The sequence below is a fragment of the Carcharhinus amblyrhynchos genome, chromosome X, assembly GCF_965287045.1.
Source record: "Carcharhinus amblyrhynchos chromosome X, sCarAmb.v2.hapA, whole genome shotgun sequence".
NCBI classification, from domain to species: Eukaryota; Metazoa; Chordata; class Chondrichthyes; order Carcharhiniformes; family Carcharhinidae; genus Carcharhinus; species Carcharhinus amblyrhynchos.
This window is the reverse complement of record NC_137359.1, coordinates 16797439-16823897: the sequence shown is the minus strand read 5'-3', so window position 1 is coordinate 16823897 and position 26459 is coordinate 16797439. Positions and strand designations below refer to the sequence as shown.

The 26459-nt window shown below is 49.7% G+C and overlaps 1 protein-coding gene across 4 annotated transcripts in view; it reads right to left on the bottom strand.

The window, feature by feature from the left end:
- The window catches only part of LOC145361989 (rho guanine nucleotide exchange factor 25-like), a 196279-nt gene that overhangs the window by 18180 nt on the left and 151640 nt on the right, over positions 1 to 26459 (bottom strand). For 3 of the 4 annotated variants that reach the window (XM_080217993.1, XM_080217992.1, XM_080217995.1), the window contains 5 exons: positions 24892 to 24995; positions 20149 to 20218; positions 9049 to 9138; positions 6610 to 6702; positions 310 to 360 (listed from right to left, as the gene is read on the bottom strand). In XM_080217993.1, the coding sequence (XP_080074119.1) occupies positions 310 to 360; positions 6610 to 6702; positions 9049 to 9138; positions 20149 to 20218; positions 24892 to 24995 (408 nt within the window). The remainder of the gene's footprint in view (positions 1 to 309; positions 361 to 6609; positions 6703 to 9048; positions 9139 to 20148; positions 20219 to 24891; positions 24996 to 26459) is intronic. The other variant, XM_080217994.1, reaches the window with a different exon arrangement.

Genomic DNA, 26459 nt, shown 5'->3' with positions numbered 1-26459 from the left:
ACCACAGAAAGCTCAGTTTGATATGTTCAAGAGAGAGCTGGATGTGGCCCTTGCCACTAAAGGGATCAAGAATATGGAGAGAAAGTGGGAGTGGGTACTGAAAAATGCGTGGTCAGCCATAATCATATAATGACATGGTAAGCTCAATGGGCTGAATGGCCTACTCCTGCACCTATGTGTGAGCTGGAATTGGTGTGACTTATCTCAGGAGCAGCAGGGTTTTGGATGGATTGAGGGAGGCTGGAGAATGGTGGAACATTTGGCCAGTAAGTGTCCCCTTTAGGTTGGATGGTCCAGTAATGGCAGTACCTCTAACTGGGTGGTGTCCACCTCAGCCTTCTTGCAATATTTCAGGAAATCCTGGAAAGGAAAGAAACAAAACAGATAACTAAAGAGTCTCAAAATCTGTGTCAGTAATATAAACAACAGGATGATTGCTTCCAGGCACTATCTGTCAAACACACAGAGCAGTTCTACAATGGAACAGCACAACCTCAGCTTCCTTGTTTTAACACACAGTTTAAGATGGAGGAACTTCTGGTGCAAGGACAGGCCAGCCATTTGTGCATCATCCAAAATTGCTCACCGGTGGCTCGAGCAATAGTGGGTGGCACGACAGCACAGTGGGTTGGCACTGCTGCCTCACAGTGCCAGGGACCCGGGTTCAATTCCCAGCTTGAGTCACTGTCATGTGTGGAGTCTGTACATTCTCCCCGTATCTGCATGGGTTTCCTCCGGATGCTCTGATTTCCTCCTGAGCTCCAAAAGATGTGCAGGGTAGGTGGATTGGCCATATTAAATTGTCCCTTAGTGTCCCAAAGATGTGCAGGTTAGATGGATTGGCCATGCTAAATTGCCCCCTTGGTAGCAGGGTAAATGTGTGGGTTTACAGGGATAGGGCGATTGTTGTTGGTGTAGACTTGATGGGCCGAATGGCCTCCTTCTGTACTGCACAGAGGCTCCATACAGTGAAGCTTGTTAAAAGTACAGTTAAAGGGCTCTTGCACTCGCTTGCCCAGTCTTGCTGAACCAACACATATAGATAGCACGGCCTGAAATCGTGCAGCTGGAATAATGGACAGGATGTGGGAGGCATAGGGAGTGAACGGAATCATACAAAAAACGCTTGGGACATTGGGGAAACCAAGACAAGAGAGTGGGAAGTGTGTCACACACAGTAAACAGCAGGCAGTGCAAAAGGCATGCGTTCCTATTGATGCCAAGTCCATCCGTTACTTGTCTGTAATGCTGCACTTAACCTAGCCGATCAGGACTGCACTGCCTGACTAAACAGGGGAGCGAACTGAGCAGTGACTTCCATCTAGAAGGACAAGGGCAGCAGATACCTGGGAACACCACCACCTGCAAGTTCCCCTCCAAGTCACTCACCATCCTGGCTTGGAAATATATCGGCCGTTCCTTCACTGTCACTGGGTCAAAATCCTGGAACTCCCTCTCTAACAGCACTGTGGGTGTACCTACACCACACGGACTGACTGATGTCCAATAACAATCCTGGAACTCTCTCCCTAACAGCACTGTGGGTGTACCTACACCACACGGACTGACTGATGTCCAATAACAATCCTGGAACTCCCTCCCTAACAGCACTGTGGGTGTACCTACACCACACGGACTGACTGATGTCCAATAACAATCCTGGAACTCCCTCCCTAACAGCACTGTGGATGTACCTACACCACATGGACTGCAGTGGGTTCAAGATGGCGGCTCACCACCACCTTCTCAAGGGGCAATTAGGGATGGGCAATAAATGCTGGTTCTAGCCAGCGATATCCACATCCCATGAATAAATAAGTAAATTAAAATTGGATGAATACTTGCAAAGCCTATGGTGCTCTGGGACGAGCAGGGGAGGCAACTTTGTTGGATAAAGGGCCTGCATGATAGTTTGAATGGCCTCTTTCTGTGGGATTCTATTAGCCCAATTTTAACTCTGTGTAGGCAGAAGGGTTCTGAAGCAGTTAAAATCTCATGCTATAACTCCCGGAGTACAACATTGTTCTAGAAATTTCTGAATATTGCCTGATGAATAGATCCGTAGTTACTAAGAAGATTGCTAAAAGTTGCTCACATCGCTTCCAACGTAGCAGCAATCCACAGAATAAAAATTATTCATTTGAGTTATGGAATGCTGATAATCTGTCTCATGTTCACAGAATCATAGAATCCCTACAGTGCAGAGGGAGGCCATTCGACTCATCAAGTCTGCACCAACTTTCCGACAGAGGATCCTATCAAGGCCCCATCCTTGTAACCCCCGATAATCTCCCTAACCCATACATCACTGGACACTAAGGGACAATTTAGATGGCCAATCCACCTAATTTACGCATCTTTGGACATAAGGGACAATTTTACACAGTCAATCCACCCTAACCTACACATCTTTGGATTGTGGGAGGAAACCAGGGCACCCAGAAGAAACCCACACAGACACAGGGGAGAACATGCAAATTCCACACAGACAGTGACCCAAGCTGGGAATCGAACCCGGGTCCCAGTAGCTGTGAGGCAGCAGTGCCAACCACTGTGCCACCCTCATAGAACTTTGTCACAGTAAAGAGCTGCATGGTTTTAGCATTAAGCATGGGTGTCGATCAGTACTGACTGGGTTGAGTTTCTGTGCCTGTCATTGGAAATCTTACAATGACGCCGGCGATACCAAGGTCGTTTGGAGAAAAGAATGGTCTGCAACCGGGAGTCAGGTGGCAAACTGCTATTTTATTTTCCCACAACTCATGGTAAATGGTGCAGGCAGTGCAGTGTAAGAGTTAAAACAGCAGGAGAAGATCGTGCTACAGAGGGTTGTATTTCCTGGAACTGAGAAGGGTAGGTGTTGATTGGATCAAAGCCATTGCAATATTAAGGGAACGGACAGGTTAGATAGAAATTATTTCTGCTGGTTGGGATGTCAGGCATGCAAAACAGGGGCTAGAGGCCTTTTAGGATTGAAATTAGGAGTAATTTTGTCACATAATAATGGGGATCTGTAAGAAAGATACTGCAATAATTGTGGGAAACTTTAACCTTCATACAGAGTGCCCGAGTCACATTGGCAAAGATAGCCTTAAGGATAGCTTTATAGAGTGAATTCAGGGGAGTTTCTTAAACCAAAATGTCTTGGGACAAACCAGGGAACAGGTTACCTTAGATCTGGTAATGTGTGATGAGACGGGATTCATTTTCTCATTGGAAAGTAGTGGGCGGTACACTGGCTGCTACCTCACAGCGCCAGGGACCCGGGTTCAATTCCCAACCTTGGGTGACTGTCTGCATGGGTTTCCTCCCACAATCCAAAGATGTGTAGGTTTAGTGGATTGGCCATGCTAAATTAACCCTAATGTCAGAGGGATTAGCGGGGTAAATATGAAGGATTACGAGAATAGGGCCTGGGTGTGGGTGGGATTGCAGTTGATGAAGACTGGATGGGTTGAAGGGCTTCCTTCTGCACTGTAGGGATTCTATGATTCTGAAAGTGCCTCTAGGGAAGTGATCATAACATGATAAATTTTTACATTCAGTTTTTGAGGTGAGAGATTTGGGTCTGAAATTAGTGTTTCAAAACTTAAATAAAGGCAATGTATAATGAGAAGGGATTAATTACTCTTCTCATAGGAAAAGATCCTCTAGGGAAGAGCGATCATAACATGATAGACTTTTACATTCAGTTTTTGGGGTGAGAAATTTGGGTCTGAAACTTAAATGAAAGCAAGTACAATGATATGTAGACAGGGCTGGCTAAAGAAAATGGGAAAATAGGTTAACGGTAAGATAATAGAGAAGCAAGGCTAGATATTTAATGAGATATTTCATAACACTCAACAAAGATGCATTCCGTTGGGAAAGAGAAGAATGAACCATGTGTGGCTAACTAAGGAAGTTAAGGATGGTATGAAATTGAAAGAATAGGCAAACAATTTGCATAGGCCAGGAGATAGAATTTTTTTGAACCCATGATGAAATTAAGCACGGCAAAAATGGATTTTGGGAGTAAGCTCCCAAGAAAGATAAACAGACAATAAGAGCTTCTACACGTATATAAAAAGTAAGACAGTAGCTAAAGTAAACATTTGTCTCTTAGAGGATGAAACAGGGGAATAATGGGAAAACAAGAAATGGCAGAAACTTTGAACAGGTTTTGCACCTGTCTTCACAGTTGAAATCACTAAAAGGGAAATCAGGACATAAAAACAAGAGAGGGACTTTAAATATTTGGGTGAATTTTACCGTCCCGCCCACCACGGGAATCGGAACAGGCAAGGGGCGGACCATGGAAAGGTCTGTTGACATTGGGCAGGGTTTTCCAGTTTTGGGGTGAATGAGGCGGAAAATTCCACCGTTTATCTTTGGTGAAAGAGGCCTGAATGGTTGACAAGTCTGACGGCTGGCTGGTCTTAAAAGGAGTGGTTGCAGGGATAGTAGATACATTGGGTACAATCTTCCAAAATTCCTTCAATTCCAGAACAGTCCCATGGATTGGAAAACCACAAATGTTACGCGCCTATTCAAGGAAGGAGGGAGGTAGAAGCAAGAAATTATAGGTTAGTTCACCTTACATTGGTCATTGGGAAAATGCTAGGAAGTAGTAGCAGGAGATTTTGAAAATCAGAATACATTCAGGTAGAGTCTAGATGGTGTTGTGAAAGGGGATTCGGTTTGATAAATCATTTGGAGTTCTTTGAGGATGTAACCAGCAGGCTGGATAAAGGGGAACCAGTAGATTGTAGGGGTGCAATTTCCCAGCCCCGGCACTGGTGGATATCGTCACAGATGGGATGGGAAAATGCAGAGATCCATCAAGTCCATCCCGTCCGCGACAATGCCCCAGGGTACTGGGGTTGAAAAATCGCAGTATTTGATCTTCCAAAAGATATTCAGTAAGGTGTTACATAAAAGGGCCCTGTGCAAGGTAAGAGTTTTTAAAGTATTAAAGTTTATTTATTTATTAGTGTTACAAGTAGGCTTACATTCACACTGCAAGAAGTTACTGTGACAATCCCCCAGTCACCGCACTCCTGTTCAGGTACACTGAGGGGCAATTTAGCATGGCCAATCCGCCTAACCTGCATATCTTTGGACACTAAGGGACAATTTAGCATGGCCAATCCACCCTAACCTGCACATCTTTGGACACTAAGGGACAATTTAGCATGGTCAATCCACCTAACCAGCACATCTTTGGACACTAAGGGACAATTTAGCATGGCCAATCCACCTATCCTACACATCTTTGGACACTAAGGGACAATTGAGCATGTCCAATCCACCTAACCTGCACACCTTTGGATACTAAGGGGCAATTTACTATGGCCAATCCACCCTAACCTGCACATCCTTGGACTGGAGCATCCGGAGGAAACCCATGCAGACACGGGAGAGAATGTGCAGACTCCACACAGACAGTGACCTGAGGCCGGAATTGAACCTGGGTCCCTGGCATTGTTTCTTGAGATTTTGTCACAATGACCTCTGGCCTCTGACTCCTAATGCCGCCCCCTCCATCCCTCCCCACACACACACACGCACCATACAACATTGTTCTCATCAATAAACAAGTGTTGGAAAATAAAGAAAGCATACACTATTTGGAACACCCCAACGATTGCTTTCTTAGACTGTTCACACGTGCAAGAGATTAATCCATAAATTGTTGGAAACTCCAGAGGACAATTGTGGAGCCGGTGGCAGGGGACAGTATGTACGTTACAAACAAAATGAATCAAACTCTCAGCACAGAGCTTTGCGGGGATGCTTTTAAGCAGGGCTGTAAAATTGTATTTGCCAAATAAAAAAGCAGCAGGGTTTACCTTTAAGGGGCTGAAGGAGTTGCAAGGCCTTCTGGGTCACTCTGCCAATCCAATCAGCATGACAACTGCAAGAGACGTATGTGCAAGCGCGCTACACGGCAGCGTCAGGAAAGTTTTCAGCTCGGTAAGGCGCCATGTTTAACAGCTCTACAAAGCAGCGTTACTGCCGGCACAGCAACCATTGCTGGCTCAGCTATGCGTCCATTTTAGCGCATTCAAACTCCCCGAGTTCCAAAGAGTCAACTTGCGGCATTGCAAAGTGCGGGTTCAATCTCGCCAGAAAATCAGAAGCAGCCCCACCATTTCCCCAGATTTTAGCGAACTGGGTAGTGCCAGGCGGAGCAAGAAATGTCTCCCTGCTGGAGGGGAGGAGGAACATTGTGGTGGGGTTGTCTTGCAAGGGAGGGTTGCTCTTTTGCAGATTCTAGTCGCTGGCAATCAAGGATATTGGCAGAGATCTGGGAGCAGAACGGAAGATTTCAGGAAGACGCAAGGTAAATGATAATGGAACAAATACCAACTGCTACAAACCGCACACCAATCTAATTGCATCCCTACCACTGATTAAGCCTTTGCACCTCATCTTTGCTGTTGGGGTTGACAAGAGTCACTAGTTGACCAATTTGGGCAGGTTAATAGGATTCAAAAGGATTTAGACAAAGTAGAGGAATGGACTTCAGTTAAGGAATGGACTTCAATGCAAACCACAACAAACATCCCCTCAACAAAGTGTATTTTGTTTGTCAGTAGGCCCAGGCATGAACAGACTGGTCCCCACCTTCAGAAGAAGCTGGTACTTCATGATTCTCTGAACGGGTTTGATAAGTAAGTCATTCAGCTGAAGCCTGTGGCCTAGTTGTTGCTTCAGCTCCTGAAAAAACAAGGACAACATGTTACTATGGCAGGCCGATCAGCCTTCGGACTCCCTGAATATTGCTTTCCCCAAAATTTCTCACACATGGTCACCGCATTCACTGCGTCCTATTAAATTGTTTACCCCTGTTTCTCAAGTGAAGTTTGCACTCACGAGAGGTGAAGCCTCTAAGTTCTTGTGACACTTGGTCACCCAAGCATTAAGGAAAGCTCCCTCTAGAATCATAGAATCCCTACAGTGAAGAAGGAGACCACTTGGCCAATCGAGTCTGCACCGACAACAATCCCACCCAGGTCCTGTCGCCATAACCCCATGCATTTACTCTGCTAATCCCGCTGACACTAAGGGGCAATTTAACATGGTAAATCCCCCTAACCCACACATCTTTGGACACTAAGGGGCAATTTAGCACGGCCAATCCCCCTAACCTACACATCTTTGGACACTAAGGGTCAATTTAGCATGGCCAATTTAGTGGGCAGCACTGTAGCACAGTGGTCAGCACTGCTGCTTCACGGGTACTGGGTTCGATTCCCGGCTCGGGTCGCTGTCTGTGTGGAGTTTGCACATTCTTCTCATGTCTGCGTGGGTTTCCTCCGGGTGCTCCGGTTTCCTTCCACAGTCCAAAGATGTGTGGGTTAGGTTGATTGGCCATGCTAAGAAATTGCCCCTTAGTGTCTGGGGATGCATAGGTTAGAGGGATTAGTGAGTATAATATGTAGGGATATGGGGGTAGGGCCTGGGTGGGATTGTGTTCAGTGCAGACTCGATGGGCCGAAGGGCCTCTTTCTGCACTGTATGATTCTATGAATCCACCTAACCTAAACATCTTTGGACACCAAGGAACAATCTAGCATGGTCAGTATACCTAACCTGCAAATCTTTCAGACTGTGGGAGGAAACCGGAGCACCCGGAGGAAACCCACACGGACACGGGAAGAACATGCAAACTCCACACACAGTGACCCAAGTCGGGAATTGAACCTAGGTCCCTGGGGGTCACTACTCTGCCTTAACACATTGTTTCCATTTCCCACACCAATCTGTTGTGCAGTTTATGTGAGATGATTAGTTTTGAAGGAATTACTGTCCTATTGGATGGTGCAGACTTATACTCACTAGAAACCCATTTCTGCTAAAACCTTGCAAATGGCAGAGAGAGAGAAGCCTAAGATGTATTCAGAGCCAACTCTCCAGAGACAAAAAGCAACAAGCAAACTATTTTGCTACCTACTCTCCCCACTTATGAAGGGATTTTTCTTGGGTTGAGGCACGTGACTGAAGAACTGAGTCTTTTGTTGGATAAAACACTGGTGAGGCCACAACTGCAGCACTGTGTGTAGTTCTGGTCACCATGTCACAGGAAGAACATAATTGCTCTGGAGAGAGTGTGAGGAGGTTTACAAGAATGTTTAAGTTTATTTTAGTAATGTCACAAGTAGGTTTACATTAACACAGCAATGAAGTTACTGTGAAAATCCCCTAGTCGCCACGCTCCTGTTCGGGTTACACTGAGGGAGAATTTAGCATGGCCAATCCACCCTAACCTGCACATCTTTGGACACTAAGGGACAATTTAACATGGCCAATCCACCCTAACCTATACATCTTTGGACACTAAGGGACAATTTAGCATGGCCAATCCACCTAACCTGCACATCTTTGGACACTAAGGGACAATTTAGCATGGCCAATCCACCCTAACCTACACATCTTTGGACTGTGGGAGGAAACCGGAGCACCTGGAGGAAACCCATGCAGACACAGGGAGAATGTGCAAACTCCACACAACAGTGACCCGAGGCCGAACTGAACCTGGGTCCCTGGCACTGTTAGTCCGCAGTGCTAACCACTGTGCCATTGTACCGCCAGGGCATGAACGCTACCAGGGCTAGGAAAGTGTCGGAGAGATTGGATCAGTTGGGGTTACTTTCCTTGGAACAAAGAGGGGTAAGTTGATAGAGGTGTAGAGAATAGTGAGGGGATGAGATGGTGTGGATATAATAATAGTGGTTCTCTTGGCGGAGAATTCTAGAACCAGGGACACAGATTGAAGGTAAGTGGCAGTAAGTGTAGAGGGGGCAGAGAGTGCTGGGTGTCTGGAATTCACTGCCTGAACTGGTGGTGGAGACAGAAACCCTAAACTCTTTTAAAAAGTAGTTGGATCTGCATCTTAAGTGCTGTAAGCTACAGGGCCGGGTGCAGGAAGATAGGGTTAGGAAGGGCTGGGTATCTGCTGGCTGGCATGGACAAGATGGGCTGAATGGCCTCCTTCAGTGCTGTGACTTTTCTGGTTTTGAGTGTCGTGTGTGCAGAGTCAAACCAAAACGAAAGGGCACTCACTTCAAAGTAGGTTTCGATGTACTCTGAGACGATATGTTCTGATTTAGGTTTATTCTGGCAATAAACCACGTACATGTGCAAGCGTCTTTCCTGGAAAATAACACACATTCATTCGACTTCAGTGTTAACTACAGACAAGAACACAGCACACAGGCCCACACTTCCACTCCACGCACACTAAGCATAGTACTACGCCAAGCCCGGTTCTACATCTCGAGTCGTGATGCTCGTGTTTGCGACGCTGCTTGCCTGCCCGAGGAGCCAGCTGCCATGCCCGCTATACCAAGCTGTGCCAGCTGCTTGGCGCTGTGGCGCTGCAAGGCACAATTGCTGCGCAAATAGCGATAGGACAGTGGGCAAACGTCTCTTGCCAAGCACCAGGGACTGACAGAGGCAGCAATGCGAGTTGCCCTCCAACCAGCGGCCAATGGAGCATCTCTTCAACTGAGAACTCACCCTCTGGGAGGTGGGGAGAGGCGGGATAAACGTCATCTGGATGAGTCGCCTCATCAGGCCAAGGGGAAAGATGGCGGGGGCGAATCATGGGGGGAATATCCCAATCCCACCCACCATGGGAACTGTAGCAGGACGGGACATGGATCAAGCAAAGGTCCGTTGACCTAGGTGGGATTTTCCAGTCTTGGCATGAGCAAGACTGGAAAATCCCACACAGTAGGCCTGATTTTACCATCACGTTGCGCCCGTTTTCAGGTGCAAAAAACTTGGTAAAGTCGGGTGTAAGGTGAGTAGTGTGATCCGTGCCTGCCTCCGCACCGGTTCCCCCTTTACCAAGGCCCAAAATGGCTGCGATTGGGACTGCGCCCAAAACAGGCGTGATGGCCATTTAAATGTATTTGAATGCATTTAAATGGATTTAAAGGGCTGTGTGCCCAACCTTACTGATACTTCCCCCCTTTACCACCGCATTCACCCATCCAGAATCAATGCAAAACAGACATGGTCTACAAAAGTCCGATTCGGGCGCTCCAGTTAGTGAGGAGATAGGCGCTGAGTGTCCGACAGCTCTCTGCTTGAGAACAGTGAGAGGAAAGGGGGGGGGGTCCGCTGCCACTCTGCCTGAGATCAGAGAGGGGGAAGGGGGGGGTCCGCTGTCACTCTGCCTGAGATCAGTGAGGGGGAAGGGGGGGTCTGCTGCCACTCTGCCTGAGATCAGTGAGGGGGAAGGGGGGGGTCCGCTGCCACTCTGCCTGTGATCAGTGAGGGGGAAGGGGGGGGTCTGCTGTCACTCTGTCTGAGATCAGTGAGAGGGAAGGGGGGGTCTGCTGCCACTCTGTCTGAGATCAGTGAGAGGGAAGAGGGGGTCCGCTGTCACTCTGTCTGAGATCAGTGAGAGGGAAGAGGGGGTCCGCTGTCACTCTGTCTGAGATCAGTGAGGGGGAAGGGGGGGGGTCCGCTGTCACTCTGCCTGAGATCAGTGAGAGGGAAGGGGGGGGTCCGCTGCCACTCTGCCTGAGATCAGTGAGGGGGAAGGGGGGGGGTCTGCTGCCACTCTGCCTGAGATCAGTGAGGGGGAAGGGGGGGGGTCTGCTGCCACTCTGCCTGAGATCAGTGAGGGGGAAGGGGGGGGTCCGCTGCCACTCTGCCTGAGATCAGTGAGGGGGAAGGGGGGGTCCACTGCCACTCTGCCTGAGATCAGTGAGGGGGAAGGGGGGGGTCCGCTGCCACTCTGCCTGAGATCAGTGAGGGGGAAGGGGGGGGGTCCGCTGCCACTCTGCCTGAGATCAGTGAGGGGGAAGGGGGGGGGGGTCCGCTGTCACTCTGCTTGAGATCAGTGAGGGGAAAGTCGGGGGGAGGGGGGGGGTCCGCTGCCACTCTGCCTGTGATCAGTGAGGTGGAAGAGGGGGTCTGCTGCCACTCTGCCTGAGATCAGTGAGGGGGAAGGGGGGGGGGTCTGCTGCCACTCTGCCTGAGATCAGTGAGGGGGAAGGGGGGGGTCCGCTGTCACTCTGTCTGTGATCAGTGAGGGGGAAGGGGGGGGTCCGCTGTCACTCTGTCTGTGATCAGTGAGGGGGAAGGGGGGGGTCCGCTGTCACTCTGTCTGTGATCAGTGAGGGAGAAGAGCGGGTCCGCTGTCACTCTGTCTGTGATCAGTGAGGGGGAAGGGGGGGGTCTGCTGTCACTCTGTCTGAGATCAGTGAGGGGGAAGGGGGGGGTCTGCTGTCACTCCGTCTGTGATCAGTGAGGGAGAAGAGCGGGTCTGCTGTCACTCTGTCTGTGATCAGTGAGGGGGAAGGGGGGGGGGTCCGCTGTCACTCTGTCTGTGATCAGTGAGGGAGAAGAGCGGGTCTGCTGTCACTCTGTCTGTGATCAGTGAGGGGGAAGGGGGGGGTCTGCTGCCACTCTGTCTGTGATCAGTGAGGGGGAAGGGGGGGGTCTGCTGTCACTCTGCCTGTGATCAGTGAGGGGGAAGGGGGGGGTCCGCTGTCACTCTGTCTGTGATCAGTGAGGGGGAAGGGGGGGGTCCGCTGTCACTCTGCCTGAGATCAGTGAGGGGGAAGGGGGGGGGTCCGCTGTCACTCTGTCTGAGATCAGTGAGGGGGAAGGGGGGGGGTCTGCTGCCACTCTGCCTGTGATCAGTGAGGGGGAAGGGGGGGGGTCCACTGTCACTCTGCCTGTGATCAGTGGGGGGTGGAGGGGGGTCTGCTGCCACTCTGTCTGTGATCAGTGAGGGGGAAGGGGGGGGGGTCCACTGTCACTCTGTCTGTGATCAGTGGGGGTGGAGGGGGGTCTGCTGCCACTCTGCCTGTGATCAGTGGGGGGAAAGTGGGGGGGGGGGGGGGGGGCGCAGGGGGCCACGATCATTCTGGGTGGTGAAGGGGGTGGAGCGATAAGGGGGTCAGTAATTTTGTGGGGATGGGGCAACGTCTGTGGGGGCCAGGGGAAGGGTTATCCTGGGTGGGATATCATTAATTTTCTATAATTTCTTTTCTGTGCGTGTGCAGCTGGGGACTCTGATTGGAGCTGCTGGATTGCGGATGTGTTAAGCCCTGTCCCCAGGCTTGTGCAGCACGATTCAGAATCGCTGCTACTTTTTCAGGCACAGTGCGTATGGGGGTGCCTGAGAATGGGTCTAAAAGTTGGATCTGAAACACTCCCAGTTTCAAGTCCACCCAGCACTTTAATGGTAAAATAGGGCCCTGTGAGTTGAGGAGAAGAGCAGAGACAAGGGCTGGAGGGGGGAGGGGGGATGAGAAACAGCAGGGTTATGGATGGATAGGAAAGATAAAAATCAGTGAGGATAACTATCCCTAGCCCAACAAAATCTTATGTGTCACTGACGTCAAACAGTGCAGGGCACAGCTCCGACCAACGTCATACAATTCACGCACAGTAAGACAAAGGCTTTGAGATTAGCAGCTGCAGTGCTCAATGCCACCCCCCTCTTGGCTATTTTTGGACCAACGCCAATCGGTTTACTTTTAAAGCGACGCAAAAAGGAATTGTAGACAGTGGAGGGGATGGAGCACTTATCTCCCAAACGTACACACAGGGAAAAGGTTCAATGTATACATTGCAGAGAAATGGAGTGACAGGAGGAGGCCATTCAGCCCCTCAAACCTAGCCTGCTATTCGATGAGATAAAGGCTGATTTGTATCTGAATGCATACCATGGAATCCCTACAGTGCAGAGGGAGGTCATCTGGCCTGTCACGTCTGCGCCTATTCAAGCCTGTGCTGATCACATTGACCTATCTAGACCAACCACTTATATCCCTCTATTCCCCGTCTGTCCATGTGTCTATCCAGATAAGTCTTAAATATCGCTAACATGTCTGTCTCAACCACCTCACTTGGCAGTGCAGTCCAGGCCCCCACCACCCTCTGTGTAAAAAACTTCCCTGCACATCTCCACTGAACCTTTCCCCCTTTAATTTAAACTTGTATCCACTTGTAATTGTCACTTCTGTCCTGGGAAAAAGCTTCCAACTGTTCACCCTATCTATACCCCTCATAATTTTAACTGATAGAACATCCCACCAAAGCCCTCTCCCTGTAACCCCATGTATTTACCCTGCTAATCTGCCCAACCTACACATCACTTATGTCAGACTCCTATTTATTGACTACAGCTCAGCCTTCAACATCATTATTCTTATGAAACTCATCTCCAAACTCCGTGGCCTGGGCCTCAGCTCCTCCCTCTGGGACTGGATCCTGAACTTCCTAACCCACAGACTGCAGTCAGTAAGGATAGGCAACAACACCTCCTCCATGATCATCCTCAACACCGGTGCCCCACAAGGCTGTGTTCTCAGCCCCCTCCTTATACACCTCTGACTGTGCGGCCAAATTCCCCTCCAATTCCATTTTCAAGTTTGCTGATGACACCAGTGGGTTGGATCTCAAACAATGACGAGACAGAGTCCAGGAGTGAGATGGTGAACTGGTGAATCAACAAAACAAAGGAGATAGTCATCGACTTCAGAAAACATAGTGGAGGACATGCCCCTGTTTACATCAACGTGAAGTTGAAATGATAAAGAGCTTCAAGTTTCTGGGAGTTCAGATCACCAACAACCTGTCCTGGTCCCTCCTTTCTTAACTATAGTTAAGAAAGCCCCACCAACACCTCTACTTTCTCAGGAGACTAAGGAAATTCAGCATGTCCGCTACGACTCTCACCAACTTTTACAGATGCACCACAGAGAGGATCTTTTCTGGTTGTATCACAGCTTGGTATGGGCTCCTGCTCTGACCAAGACCGCAAGAAACTACAAAAGGTCGTGAATGTAGCCCAATCCATCATGCAAACCAACGTCTCACCCATTGATTCTGTCTACACTTCCCACTGCCTCGGAAAAGCAGCCAGTATAATCAAGAACCCCATGCACATCTGCTATACTCTCTTCCACCTTCTTCCGTTGGGAAAAAGATACAAAAGTCTGAGGTCACATACCGACCGACTCAAGAACAGCTTCTTCCCTGTTGCCACCAGACTTTTGAATGGACCTACCATATATTAAGCTGATCTTTCTCTACACCCTATCTGTAACTGTAACACTACATTCTGCACCCTCTCCTTTCCTTCTCTCCTATGTACTCTATGAACGGTGTGCTTTGTCTGTATAGCACACAAGAAACAATACTTTTCACTGTATCCCAATACATGTGACAATCAAAAATCAAAATCAAAATCACATTTTTGGACACTAAGAGGCAATTTAGCATGGCCAACCCACCTAACCTGCACATTTTTGGAGTGTGGGAGGAAACCGGAGCACCCGGAGGAAACCCACGCAGACACGGGGAGAACGTCCAGTCTCCCTCACAGTGACCCGAGGCCGGGTCCCTGGCACCGTGAAGCAGCAATGCTAACCGCCATGCCCACGTGTTGCGGTTATTGTCATTCAACACAATCAGTCACGCTAATTGGAGGAAATGTTGGCCTCTAATGGTTCTGAGTCAAAGCGACCAGCGGATGAAGGTCCCCCAAGGTGATGGTCCTTATTATTGGCTCTAAAGCACATCATTTTAGCAGCGATCATTAAATAGTTCTCAGGGGCAACAGCTCGATGACCTTTGCCTCCTTAGAACAGGGGCACGATCTTAGATACAATAGGGCAGAAGGCAAAAAATCAGGTTCGTGTCCGGTTTCCCACCTCCTGTGATCTTGCTGGCCCCATTTTGCCAGAGAAATCAGCCTCAGGGAAGGTGGTTTTATTATCAATGACATATGTAACATGTCATGTTTAACACGTTAATGACACATTTAACATGTCACTAACGAGCCCCGGACCCAATCATCCAGTTTCACTCATCTCAGTCCCCCGCGGAATAGCGCCCCTTGTGCTCAGCAGCTGGCTTTCCGGTGAGCTTCCACCCCCCCCCCCGCCTTACTGGCGAGATTCACATTACGGCCCCTGTATTGCGCAGGATGCTGTAAGTTCCCATTCCTGACCTCACTGAGAAAAATGGGTCAGAAAATGGCAGGTTTGACACTTCAAACTTTATTTTTGAGAGAATTGCGCCCCGTGTCTCCTGGAGGCCCTGTGGTTATTCTCCCCCAGTTCAGAGATGCTGGGTGCACTGCCACTGCCAGCTGTCTGAGGTCAATTAATTCAGCACAGAAAATTTTTGAATCCTGCCGAGGTTAGGAACAACAGCAGATATGGCATTGTAGAGGAAGCTCCCAAATTTCCCAGCAATTGGGAAAATTGCTGGTTTCCCAATCTCATTCCTGAAATTGGCCATTTTCCTTGATGTGGGCACCCAGCACAAGGCAAGCACCCAGCAGGAGGTGGGCACCGATCAAGAAACTAGCGCCCAGCAAGATGCGGGCACCCAGTAGGAAGCAAGCACCCAGAAAGAGGCAGGCACCCAGCAGCAGGCAGGCACCCAGCAAGAGGCAGGCACCAGGCAGCAGTTTGCCAGTGTTCCAGGCAGGGCTACAGATCCTCCCTGCCTACCTCTGTGGCCACCCTGTGCAGGGTCATTTTCCAGCCACCCAACAGTGGCAGCCTGACTTTGTTTTTTTAATGACAATTTGAGAAAATGACTGACAGAGAAGTTTCCAATTGCAGCACCCTCTTGATTTCCTGCCTTGTAAGACAGCCAGGTGCTGCTTTGAAACTGGAAGGCCTTCGATATGCTCAAAAGCCTGCCTGCCACCCCTGCTTGGACAGAGAATGCATCACCATGCCAATTCAGGGTGCACCTTGGACAAAGTTTTGATTTTAATTCGCTTTCCATCAAAGGTGAGTTTGGGACCCAAAAACCAGCCCAACTCCTGTTCACCACCTTTCTGTGAGGAACATTCAGCTTCAACAACAAAGGGAAGGCAGTGGCATAGTGGCATTGTCACTGGACTAGCAATCCAGGTCAAGATCCGGGGACCTGGGTTCGAATCCCACCATGGTCGATGGTGAAATTCAAATTGAATAAAAAATCTGGACCAGACTTTTCCGGCCGTTCATGCCGGCAGGATTCTCCAGTCCCGCTGCAGCGAATGGAGATTTGGTTGAGCGTCAAATTCTCCATCCTTGCTTACAGTGGTGGGGGGTGATGTGAATGGTCAGAGAATTTCAGCCCCTGGAATTAAGAGTCTACTGATGACCATGAAACCATTGTCAGAAAAACCCATCTGGTTCACTAATGTCCTTTAGGGAAGGAAATTTGTTGTCCTTTCTGGCCTACATGTGACTCCAGAGCCACAGTGATGTGGTTGACTCAACTGCCCAAAATACCATTCAGTTCAAGGGGCAATTAGGGCTGGTGCGCAAATGCTTGTCCAGCAAGATGCCCACATTCATTAGAAATAAAAAGTTATGTCAGGAACTTAATATGGGTGACGCACCAATTCGGTGACAATTCCTCCTTGATCAGACAACAGATGAGTCATGACCGCTCTGACCCGGAAGCGGTTCTTGCTGAGGTGACCACGTTTGGTGCAGGAGAGTTCACAGATAGTTGCTGGCAGTAAGGCCTCTTGACTTCCCATCCTTCAGCAGAGCTCCAACTCGTTCCCCCTCTCCTTTCCCAGAAAGCATCCAAACTCACCTCTCCTTGTGGGATGGCTCTCAGCGTCGCCTGCTTCGTTAGCCACCAGCCACATGTGCTCATGTGGGAACCCAGATGTGGCTTCTGATCACTGAATTTAAAAAAAAACATCCGATGGTCTGTTGTCAGAAGTGCCAATCGACAGTTCCGAGGTGGATGTTAAAGATCCCATGGGATGAGTGATGGGAGTCTTCCCAAATGTTGTCCAGGACAACATTCCAACCACCCCCCCCCCCCTCAATTTACAACACCAAAATCTCCTTGCTCTTTATTGCTGGATGCAAATAACAAAATTCATCACGTTTTGAGAATTATTCATGGCTTGGGATGTTGTACCAATATAAGTTGCCAAACTTACATAAAGCATTCCATTGGATTGAAGGAAGAAGGGGGTGAAATTGCTCCTGGAAGGCTTGGCAACTCGGCAGCCCATCTCACACTCCGCCCTTTTGCAATTTCCAGCCTGGGTGCAAAATGGGATGGCAGATTCGCCTGTGCCCGTTTGTGGGCAAGCTTGGTGCCACCCGCGGATGGATTTCAAACCGTCATGACTGTGATCCGTTCACCCAACGTGTCGCCCTCACCTCAGGCAGGGCTGCCAGCTTTACTTGGATGGCGCACTGGAGGTATCATGTGACTTCCTGCTGCCAGCTGCCCTCCCCCCATATGCGCCAGTCATTGGTTGTCCAACTTTGCATTGCCACGCCTCTCAGTTGGAAAATGCGTCTCTGGATTGGACAATTCTTCACATTCAGTCAGCTTCCCCTCCCCCTGTCCCCATCATCTTACAACTACTGAGGGAAAATGGTCAGGAAAAGCGGAAAAAAAAACACCTCTATTTTTATTTCAAAGCCCTGATGATTTTCCTCTACGGATTTTGCTCCGGGCAGTCTCCTGGATACTAACCTTCAATTCCTGGAGGACCCAGGCCAATCCTGGACGAATGGCAACCCTGTTTGTGGTCCCATGATGCTCAGGGAAGAAGGGCGGTCAGTCAGAGCGCAGCCGTTTCCGCAGAGAGTGAATGAGTGCGGGAAGTTGTCCCATTGTTGGGACAATCTAGTGAGCGGGAAACAACCCCGATTCCTGGAAATATTGCTGCCAGGGTTTATTCGCAGAGACTGCAGCTTCCTGAGGTACGGTTTCATTGGACTAGTATTCATCAGGATAAGAGTGAGGAAAATGTTTATCTGACCGCAATTTCAAACATACTGAGAGATTTGTTGCGCTTTAATTCTTCAAGAAAATATCTTTGTATTTAAAACGCAGTGTGTGATTAGAAAAGGGAAATCTATTTGTGCACCAATTCTACAGTTCCTAATTCTGCAACAGCTCACTCTAAAAATGTCAGTGAATTCTTTCTTCTGACCCCCTCCCCCCGGCCCTCCTACTCTCCGCCTCCCTTATCCGACCCTCCCTCTCACCCCCCTGACCCTCCCATTCACCCCTCCCTCCCCAACCCTCCCACTCGCCCCCTTCATTCCCCGACCCTCCCACTCACCCCCTCCCTCCCCCTGACTCTCCCACTCACCCCCTCCCTCCCCTTGACCCTCCCACTCTCCGCCTCCCTTCCTCGACCCTCCCACTCACCCCCTCCCTCACCCCCGACATTCCCACTCTCCGTCTCCCTTTCCCGACCCTCCCACTCGCACCCTACCTCCCCCCCCGACCCTCCCACTCACCCCCTTCATCCCCCTGACCCTCCCACTTGACCCCTCTCTCACCCCGACCCGCCCATTCCCCGCCTCACTTCCCTGACCCGCCCACTTGCACCCTACCTCCCCCCGACCCTCCCACTTGCCCTCACCCTCCCCCCGACCCACCCACTCACCCCTCTCTCCCCATTCCTCCCACTCGCCCCCTCCCTCTCCCGACCTCCTTGATAGTGAGGGTGGAGAGGGTGAGAGAGAGAGAGAGAGAGGGTGAGGGGGAGATGGGGAGAAAGGCAGTGAGGGGAAGAGAGAGACGAGGGGGAGAAAGGGGAGAGAGCTAGAGAGGGAAAGAAAGGGGGGTGATAGGAGACGGGAGGGAAGGGTGGGAGGAGAGATGGGGGCAGACGGGGGGGGGGGGGGAGAGAGGGGGAGTGGAGGGAGAGAGAGAGAGGGGGAGTGGAGGGAGAGAGAGAGAGAGGGGGAGTGGAGGGAGAGAGAGAGAGGGGGAGTGGAGGGAGAGAGAGAGAGGGGGAGTGGAGGGAGAGAGAGAGAGGGGGAGTGGAGGGAGAGAGAGAGAGGGGGAGTGGAGGGAGAGAGAGAGAGAGGGGGAGTGGAGGGAGAGAGAGAGAGGGGGAGTGGAGGGAGAGAGAGAGAGGGGGAGTGGAGGGAGAGAGAGAGAGGGGGAGTGGAGGGAGAGAGAGAGAGGGGGAGTGGAGGGAGAGAGAGAGAGGGGGAGTGGAGGGAGAGAGAGAGAGGGGGAGTGGAGGGAGAGAGAGAGAGGGGGAGTGGAGGGAGAGAGAGAGAGGGGGAGTGGAGGGAGAGAGAGAGAGGGGGAGTGGAGGGAGAGAGAGAGAGGGGGAGTGGAGGGAGAGAGAGAGAGGGGGAGTGGAGGGAGAGAGAGAGAGGGGGAGTGGAGGGAGAGAGAGAGAGGGGGAGTGGAGGGAGAGAGAGAGAGGGGGAGTGGAGGGAGAGAGAGAGAGGGGGAGTGGAGGGAGAGAGAGAGAGGGGGAGTGGAGGGAGAGAGAGAGAGGGGGAGTGGAGGGAGAGAGAGAGAGGGGGAGTGGAGGGAGAGAGAGAGAGGGGGAGTGGAGGGAGAGAGAGAGAGGGGGAGTGGAGGGAGAGAGAGAGAGGGGGAGTGGAGGGAGAGAGAGAGAGGGGGAGTGGAGGGAGAGAGAGAGAGGGGGAGTGGAGGGAGAGAGAGAGAGGGGGGAGTGGAGGGAGAGAGAGGGGGAGTGGAGGGAGAGAGAGAGAGGGGGAGTGGAGGGAGAGAGAGAGAGAGGGGGAGTGGAGGGAGAGAGAGAGAGAGGGGGAGTGGAGGGAGAGAGAGAGAGGGGGAGTGGAGGGAGAGAGAGAGAGGGGGAGTGGAGGGAGAGAGAGAGAGGGGGAGTGGAGGGAGAGAGAGAGAGGGGGAGTGGAGGGAGAGAGAGAGAGAGCGGGGGAGTGGAGGGAGAGAGAGAGGGGGAGTGGAGGGAGGGAGAGAGGGGGAGTGGAGGGAGAGAGAGAGGGGGAGTGGAGGGAGAGAGAGGGGGGGAGTGGAGGGAGAGGGGGGGAGGGGGGAGAGAGAGATGGGGGGAGGCAACGAGGCGGAGTGATAGCAGAGAGGCAGTGTGAGGGAAGGCCAGTATGCAGGAGGGTCAGCGAGCAAGGCACAGGGCAAGAGACCTGAGGGCCACGTAGTGAACACCACCTGAATCCTCTCTGAGACTGCACAGGCAAGGGTGATGATGGAGCTTTCATTCAGGGCGTACGTTGAGGTTTCACCATCCTCTGAGGCTTGAAGTGCAAGCTGCTGGAAGTGACACCGCAGCAAAGGGAAAGGTTAAATAATGGGGCGGGGGCGCACGGGGCATTAATGAAAGATGCAGGGGGGAGGGGGGATTGTTTAAGGGCAGTTATTTCAAGAATGCAAGCAGACACCCCGACGACTCACATGTTTTATGAAGAGCTCCGCTAGTCTCTCCGGCTCCTCCAGACATTTCTCCAGCTCTGCTAAGAAATAGCTGTGAATGAAAGATAGATAATTGAAAATAATAAGCTGTCCTGCACACCAGCTCCCTCAGGATTTTCTGTAGGACAGCGTCTTACACTGAGGACTCCCACCAAGTGAGGTGGGAGTTAGCACACCTCTCCCTGCCTCTCTCCCCGCCTCCTCCCCTCTCTGGCCTTGCTTCCAACACTTAGTGTCCAAAGATGTGTAGGTTAGGGTGGATTGGGCATGGTAAATTGCCCTTAGTGTCCAAAGATGTGTAGGTTAGGTGGATTGGGCATGCTAAATTGCCCCTCAGTATCCAAAGATGTGTAGGTTAGGTGGATTGGCCATAGCAATTTGATTTTTGCATCTGGGGGGATTAACAGGGGAAATACGTGGCCTGGGTGGGATTGTGATCGACGCAGGCTCAATGGGCCGAATGGCCTCCTTCTACACTGTAGGGATTCTATGATTCTAAGGATGTTGCTGGGCCTGGAAGGTTTGAATTATAAGGAGAGGCTGGATAGGCTGGGACTTTTTTCCCTGGAGCGGGGGAGGATGAGGGGTGACCTTATAGAGGTTTATAAAATCATCAGGGACATCGATAAGGTGAATAGCTGAGGTTTTTTACCCCAGGGTAAGGGAGTCCATAACCAGAGGGTGTAGGTTGAAGGTGAGTGGGTTAAGGGGACCTGAGGGGCAACTTTTTCACACAGAGGGTGGTGTGTGTGTGGAATGAGCTGCCAGACGAGGTGGTAGAGACGGGTACAGTGACAACACTTTAAGGACATTTGGACAGGTACATGGATGGGAAAGGGATATGGGCCAAATGCAGGCAAATGGGACTAGTTCAACTGGACGGCATGGACAAGTTGGGCCGAAGGGCCTGTTTTTGTGCTGTATATCTCTATGGCTCTACATTGAAGTGTGAAAGGAACATTGATGGCACAAGATTTATTTCTGAGGAGTGAGAAAATCTTCACTTTCAACACATGGGACATGTTGCAGTTCACAATGAACATAAATCTTTTTATATCACACACACTTTTTTGACTAAAAAAGGAAAGGGTTTTTTGCTGAATTTTTCTTTAGAGAACGGTTCTCTAATTTGCTGACTGGGAATTAATTGCTTCCCTTTATATTCTAAAAGCCCTTTCTCCCACAGGGGGCGGACAATCAATTACTCTGTGGTTTAAAATAAAAGTTTAATTAATTTTCCTTTTTCTCTCCTCCAAAAAGAAAGATTCTGCCAAATGGCGGCGAGAGAATTTAAGCTCAGTCCTGCTGTGCAGGAGACAATTTCAGTCAGAGTTGCTTCCTGTAAATTTAGACTGAACCAAACTCTCTCTAACGTTGCTCCCATCCCATCTGAACAAACTGTTGCATTTCCACAGAAGGGAGCTGGGATCTGAACACCTCGACAGCAGCACTTTTCATTAACATAGCATTTTGATTTTTAAATTACCCTTAACAATTTTTTTACACCTCAGTTGACATTGCAGTATTAGGAGAGGTGACAGCCTAGTGGTATTATCGTGACACTATTAACCTGAAAACTCAGCTAATGTTCTGGGGACCAGTGTTTGAATCCTGCCACAGCAGATAGAGTCATAGAGATTTACAGCATGGAAACAGGCCCCTCAGCCCAACTTGTCCATGCCATCCCTTTTTTTTTAAAGCCCCTAAACTAATTCCAATTGCCCACGTTTCCCCATATCCCTCTATACCCATCTTACCCATGTAACTGTCTAAATGCTTTTTAAAAGATAAAATTGTACCCGCCTCTACTACTACCTCTGGCAGCTCGTTCCAGACACTCACCACCCTCTGGGTGAAAAAATTGCCCCTCGGGTGCGGCCGCACTTGGAGTATTGCGTACAGTTCTGGTCACCGCATTATAGGAAGGATGTGGAAGCATTGGAAAGGGTGCAGGGGAGATTTACCAGGATGTTGCCTGGTATGGTGGGAAGGTCTTATGAGGAAAGGCTGAGGAACTTGAGGCTGTGTTCATTAGAGAGAAGGTTAAGAGGTGACATAATAGAGGCATACAAGATGATCAGGGGATTAGATAGGGTGGACAGTGAGAGCCTTTTTCCTCGGATGGTGATGGTTATCACGAGGGAACATAGCTTTAAATTGAGGGGTGATAGATATAGGACGGATGTCAGAGGTAGGTTCTTTACTCGGAGAGTAGTAAGGGTGTGGAATGCCCTGCCTGTAACAGTAGTGGATTCGCCAACATTAAGGGCATTTAAATGGTCATTGGATAAACATATGGATGATATTGGAATAGTGTAGGTTAGATGGGCTTCAGATTGGTTACACAGGTCGGCGCAACATCGAGGGCCGAAGGGCCTGTACTGCGCTGTAATGTTCCACATTCTCTGGACCCTTTTGTATCTCTCCCCTCTCACCTTAAACCTATGCCGTCTAGTTTTAGACTCCCCTACCTTTGGGAAAAGATATTGACTATCTAGCTGATCTGTGCCCCTCATTATTTTATAGACCTCTATAAGATCACCCCTCAGTCTCCTACGCTCCAGAGAAAAAAGTCCCAGTCAATCCAGCCTCTCCTTATAACTCAAACCATCAAGTCCCGGTAGCATCCGAGTAAATCTTTTCTGCACTCTTTCTAGTTTAATAATATCCTTTCTATAATAGGGTGACCAGAACTGTACACAGTATTCCAAGTGTGGCCTTATCAATGTCTTGTACATTGGTATGGCCACACTGCAATTTGAATTCAATAAAACAAAAATATCTGGAATTAAGAATCTACTGATGACCATGAAACCATTGTCGGAAAAACCCATCTGGTTCCCTTTAGGGAAGGAAATCTGCCGTCCTTACCTGGTCTGGCCTACATGTGATTCCAGAGCTACAGCAATGTGGTTGACTCTTTAAAAAAAAGCCCTCTGAAATACCCTGGTTCAAGGGCAATTAGGGATTGACAATGAATGCACGGACACCCACATGCCATGAATAAATTTGCTCCTGTGTTTTGAGGCTGGATGAATGCCCTGCATTGTATAACTGACAACTCAGATTTAACCCAATGTATACATCGAAAGTTCTTACAATTCCTTCTCCCCTATGTATTCTATGAATGGTATGCTTTCTCTGTGTTGTGCACAAGACACAATACTTTTCATTGTAGAGGGGAGGCAATGGAAATCTGCCGTCCTTACCTGGTCTGGCCTACATGTGACTCCAGAGCCACAGCAATGTGGCTGACTCTCAACTGCCCTCTGAAATAGCCTAGCAAGCACTCAATTGTTGAGAAGGCAGCTCACCACCACCTTCTCAAGGGCAACTAGGGATGGGTGATAAACACTGGCCAACCAGTCATGCATATGTGCCATGAATAAATTAAAGAAAATAACATGACTCAACTGGGTGCGACCCATCTCTCACACTTCTTCCCTCACCCTTCCCCCCCCACCACCTCCCAAAACCTAGATGGGGGACCCCTTGTCCTCACTTTCCACCCCACCAGCCTGCGCCAAAGGATCATGCTTTGCCCGCTCCAGCATGATGCCACCACTCAACACTTCTTCCCCTCACTCCCGCTGTCACCATTCATAGAATCATACAGAGCAGAAGGAGGCCATTTAGCCCATTGAGTCTGCACCAACCACAATCTCGTCCAGACCCTATCACCGTAACCCCACATATTTACCCTGCTAATCCCCCTAACACTGGAATCAATTTAGCATGGCCAATCAACCTAACCTGCACATCTTTGGACACTAAGGGGCAATTTAGCATGGCCAATGCACCCTAACCTACACATATTTGGGCACTAGGGTGAAATTTAGCATGGCCAATCCACCTACCCAACACATGTTTGGACACTAGGGGGCAATTTAGCATGGCCAATCCCCCAAACCTACATATCTTTGGGGCACCAAGGGGCAATTTAACATGGCCAAGCCACCTAACCTACACATCTTGGACACGAGGGGGAAATTTAGCATAGCCAATCCACCAAATCTACACATCTTTGGACTGTGGAAGGAAACTGGAGCACCCGGAGGAAACCCGCGCAGACACGGGGAGAACGTGCTAACTCCACACTGAGTGACCCTAGCCAGGAATTGAACCTGGGTCATTGTCTGTGTGGAGTTTGCAGGTTCTCCCCGTGTCTGCATGGGTTTCCTTCCATAGTCCAATGATGTACAGGTTAGGTGGATTTGCCATGCTAAATTGCCCCTTAGTGTCCAAAGATGTGCAGGTTAGGTGGATTGGCCATACCAAATTGCCCCTTAGTGTCAGGGGGGACTAGCTAGGGTCAATACATGGTGGTACGGGGACAGGGCCAGGGTGGGATTGTTGTCGGTGCAGGCCCAATGGGCCGAATGACATCCTTCTGCACTGGAGGGATTATATGAAATCTGCCGTCCTTACCTGGTCTGGCCTACATGTGACTCCAGAACCACAGCAATGTGGTTGACTCTCAACTACCCTCAGGCAACTAGGGATGGGCAATAAATGCTGGCCCAGCCAGTGACGCCCATGTCCCACGAATGAACAAACAAAAGAAGCAATGCGTGGTATCTGCTAGTGGGTACACTGACTAACACTGTCCCCACACGGTTAAATCAAAAATCACTTTTTGATACATGTGCCCAAACAAAAGTGTGGCGCGTAATCGAATCCTAACTGTGGTGTGGGCAGGGTTTGATTGGCATGGAGAACTCTTACTTCTTGTGCCACTCATAGATCTGGTGAATGTTCCCAAATACTATTTTGTCCTTCCCTTTCAGGTCTTCCGGTACTCCTTTCTCATTCATCGTGGCGATGTATCCCTGGAAAAGAGAAGATAAACTTGAGTTAGTTCCAATGGATGTTGGCTAAACATTTCTGGAGGTGTGCTTGAGGTGTACTTGGAGTGTTGTAAAGTAATCAAGGTCAGTTGCTATCTCAGAGCAAGCAAGGACAGTATCTCATATTGTCGAAGTTAAGAGGAACTTGCTTAACCATTTCAAACACGCAGAGGGATCTGGGCGTACACAGTTCCCTAAAAGTTGCAACACAGGTGGCCAAGGTGATTAGGAAAGTATATGGCATGCTTACCTTTATCGGCCGGGGCACTGAGTACTAGAGTTGGCAAATCATGTTGCAGCTATATAAAACCTTGGTTAGGCTGCATTTGGAGTATTGCGTGCAGTTCTGGTCACCTCACGTGGGCGCTTTGGAGACAGTGCAGAGAAGGTTCACCAGGATGTTGCCTGGTCTCGAGGGTGTTGGCTATGGGGAGAGATTGGATAAACTAGGATTGTTTTCACTGGGAAGATGGAGGCAGAGGGGAGACCTGATGGAGGTCTACAAAATGATGAGAGGCATAGACAGGATGGGTAGTCAGAGGCTTTTTCTCCAGGATGGAAGTGTCAATTTCAAGGGGGCACAGGTTCAAGGTGAGAGGGGGAAAGTTTCAGGGAGGTGTGCGGGGGACGTTTCTCAAGCAAGATGTAGTGGGTGCCTGGAGGTGGTGAAAGCAGGAACACTAGCAACATTTAAGAGGCATCTGCATGGGTACATGAATAGGGAGGGAATAGCGGGATATGGACTGAGTAAGGGCAGGAGGTTTGTTTCAGTTTAGTTAGGACAGCATTGTCAGCACAGGAGGGCCGAAGGGCCAGTTCCTGTGCTGGATTTTTCTGTGTAATTAATAACTGGAATCACAAGCTATGGTCTCCAGAGTATTAACAACGAGCGATGGACAACCTGGGCTGGTGTGTGGGCATTGTGAGTGACCCTCTTCCATCTCAGTGGGCCGCGAGATTGAAACCGGGCTTGTTCACTAACCGTGTCTCCATGAATAAAATTCAATACATTTAATCCACGCTGAATATTCCAGAACGAGTTATAGAAAATACTTCATCATTTCTATATTAATGGAATTGTCATCAACTCACAATGGTAAAAACAGAAGAACTATTGATACTTTGGACACAGAGGGAGCGCATGGCTCTCACACTCAATGTTGTGTGGAATCAGCACACACCTCACTTCACTCACCCTTGCTTTACGTACGAATCAATTCAGTCACACCGGCGGGAAAAAAACTACACGGACGGGAATCAGCCACACTCAGATGGACTGCATGTGGCCCCCTAGGCCACAGGCTTCCCAACGCTGACAGAAGAAATAGGTATGCCGGCGTTGGACTGGCGTAAACACAGTAAAAAGTCTGACAACACCAGGTTTTAGTCCAACCTATTTATTTGATAATATACTCGCAAGCTTTCGAGGGGTTACCCTCTTCGTCT